Source organism: Chanos chanos, chromosome 8, assembly GCF_902362185.1.
Source record: "Chanos chanos chromosome 8, fChaCha1.1, whole genome shotgun sequence".
NCBI lineage: Eukaryota > Metazoa > Chordata > Actinopteri > Gonorynchiformes > Chanidae > Chanos > Chanos chanos.
The window spans coordinates 38,468,812-38,471,674 of record NC_044502.1 but is presented as its reverse complement, the minus strand read 5'-3'; the positions used below and the strand labels follow the sequence as shown (position 1 = coordinate 38,471,674).

Sequence of the window (2,863 nt, the reverse complement as noted above, 5' to 3'; positions counted from 1 at the left end):
CTTGAGAAGGACCACAGAGAGAGGAGACCCCTTCTAGGCCAGTATCTATATTCACATCTGTGAATAGGCCAGTATCTATATTCACATCTGTGGGTTTGCTGTAATGGACCAGAAAACAAGATCCAAACTACCCAGAACGTTAACATTTCTTGCAATGTTTTAGTGTTAAAAATATCTGGAATGCTGTTTGTACCGGTGTACGTGATAATGACTTGTATTGGACATGATGTGCAAAAACAACAACAAAAAAAGCCAAGAAAACACATTTGAAAGTGGAAAGACATGTAAGGTGAAAATTTACGTGAAACTTATGGCTATTTAACCTACTACATGTTTACTTTTTAAATGACAGTTGTAAGAACTTATAGATGGAATCATGTTCTTCACTGAATTATAAAAATGCTTTTCTAAATACATCTTGTCATGGAATTTACTCATTGCCAAATCAGTCAGAAAACCAATGGTGTCAGTTCTGTTACACAAAAGGTAGTGGCACATCCCAGGAATATTAGTCAAGGCCTACATTTTTCTGAATTGCCATCATGTCGTGAAGTCGCTGTTATTCAAACTGATGTGCCTGCTTCTTTCCTAGGTCTTCTTTGAATATGAGACATGTCCTCCTGACAATTATGATCGGTAAGTTTCTTTACTTTATTTCTATACTTTAAGTATGTTAGATGAGTTTGTTGTCGAACCATAAGCTGCTGATATGTGTCCATGAAAATGTTAGTGTAACTGTGTAGGTAGCTATGTGAGTGGCAGTACAATTAACTATATCTAGCCACCTATACAAAAAAAATAACAGATTTTTCCCTTGTGCCATAGAATGTAGAGCTGAAATTATGATGATTACTTATCCCTTAAAATTCAGGCATTTTCTCCATGCCGCTGTGATGGATGTTAGACCATGTTTTAAACCATGTTATGGAATGATGGCCATATAGTCTTCACTTTAATAATATGAAACTTATTTAAATATTAATATTAATTTTAAAAATTAACAAATGGTGTGAAGCATCAAAACATCAATCTCTGTTTGGAAAAGGGAATATGTTTTTGAATTCAACTTCTTCCATATTTTTTGCAATGACTGCCCCTGCTACATTATTAGCTCTCACTGAGCTTGTAGTGTCAACCAATCAGGACATAACTGCGGGGCAGGTGGTGACAGCGGCACCTGGCAGTAATGTCACTCTTGGGTGTTCTTTCCCTGTACGTGAAACGTTGTCCCTCGACCACTTGATTGTCACCTGGCAGCGTGGAACTGTAGTGGTGCACAGTTTCTACCGCGGGAAAGACCAGCTGGAGAAACAGAGCCGAGCTTACAAGGGCCGAACCAGCCTCTCTGCAGATCAGCTGGAGACAGGAAATGCATCTCTTTCACTACATGGTGTGCAGGCAGATGATCATGGAAAGTACTCCTGTCATGTTGTCAGTGAGTCATGGGAGAATAGTAAAGATTTACATCTGCTTGTGGCAGGTAAGAGCCTTTGACAACTAAGCACTGGTGTGAAGGAGCCAAAAATGAAAGGCATCCATATGACTTTGTGTCTCAACTGTCCCTATCCTAGCTCCATATGACGCACCAGAAATGGCCGTTCATGTCGGGTGTGAAAGCATAAACGTTACTCTTACCTCCGCTCAGGGCTTTCCTGAACCCACCATTGTGTGGAAGGGGGGTTTGAGTCAGAGTAATGCAACCACTGTGGAACTGGATGGTACAGGTCGTTACAAAGTGGAGAGTGTGATGTCTCTCAGTTCAAAAGAGACACAGACCGTATCAGTTGAGATGACACTGGATGTGCTGAGGCAGACCTTCAAAAGATCAATCACTCTTCATCCACCACCAGGTAAACCGATTAATGAAATATACTGCACATGAAACATTTTGAAAAGTATAGTTGTGTCTGGTTTCATAACTGTTTTATTTGACTATTGTGCCAAGATACTGAGAAGTTTGCAATTGGTCAGAGGTAAAACTGAATGACAAATGATTAAAAAAAATTATAATGTGAAATCAAATTTATGAGAGATTAAGCAACATTTCCCAGACTTACTGAATAAATAATTCAATATTTAACCCTCCACTCAGTTACAACAGTTATATCATTGATTCTCCATTTCTTCCCTTAGGAACTATTGCTAGGGCATATTAAATATAGCTGAAAAGCAAAGATGATAAAAAATCAGAGAATGACAAGGCATTAATGTAGGTTATTATAAGAGCATGTGTACATATACAGACTGAATGTCTCATACCATGGTTTTCTCTTTACAGCATGCTGTTTAATAGCAGAACACCGGACTGGATTTCCAGTCTTTGGAGTGATTTGCCTTTTTATTGCTGTCTTACTGCTGGGTTGTGTGATTGTTATTAGAAAAAAGGCATGTTGAATAAAAAAGTGACTATCAACTGAATATACTCTCAAAATTGGATTGTATTTCTTCCCCCCTGGACACTAGAATTTCTCATAAGTTTTCTATTATCATTCTATTTATTAATGTAACTCTACTGTAATTGTCCCAGTGCTATTCAGCGTATAGGTTTGTAAAGCTTATGCTTGCTCTCTGGACTTCTCAGGCCCAGTTTTCTGAAAAGCTTCCTTTGTGACAATGCCTCTGTACAAATACATCTGAGTCTGAAATCAATACAAATCCAGCTGTACTGAGATGCTGGTAAACTATTTTAAGTGAGTGAAACCACATGGATTAACAATAATCAGTTATTTATGTCTATATACAGTGATATCACCTCATGGTCAATAGTGTTTATCTAGCAATTTGCATTTAGTATAATGAATAGAAATGATAGCAGTTATGATCAGTTTGCCTGTGGTATAGGATATAGAAAAAATCAGCTAAG

The 2,863-nt window shown here is 37.8% G+C and overlaps 1 protein-coding gene across 1 annotated transcript; it reads left to right on the top strand.

Annotated features, from left to right (window-relative positions):
• Window positions 1-280: 280 nt before the first annotated feature.
• On the top strand, window positions 281-2,401 carry LOC115819204 (CD276 antigen-like). Its single transcript, XM_030782762.1, has 5 exons — window positions 281-289; window positions 593-636; window positions 1,112-1,480; window positions 1,572-1,850; window positions 2,279-2,401. Exons 2-5 carry the CDS (start codon window positions 606-608, stop codon window positions 2,392-2,394), a joined length of 795 nt encoding a protein of 264 aa, XP_030638622.1. The 5' UTR covers window positions 281-289; window positions 593-605; the 3' UTR covers window positions 2,395-2,401.
• The last annotated feature ends 462 nt before the right edge of the window (window positions 2,402-2,863 follow it).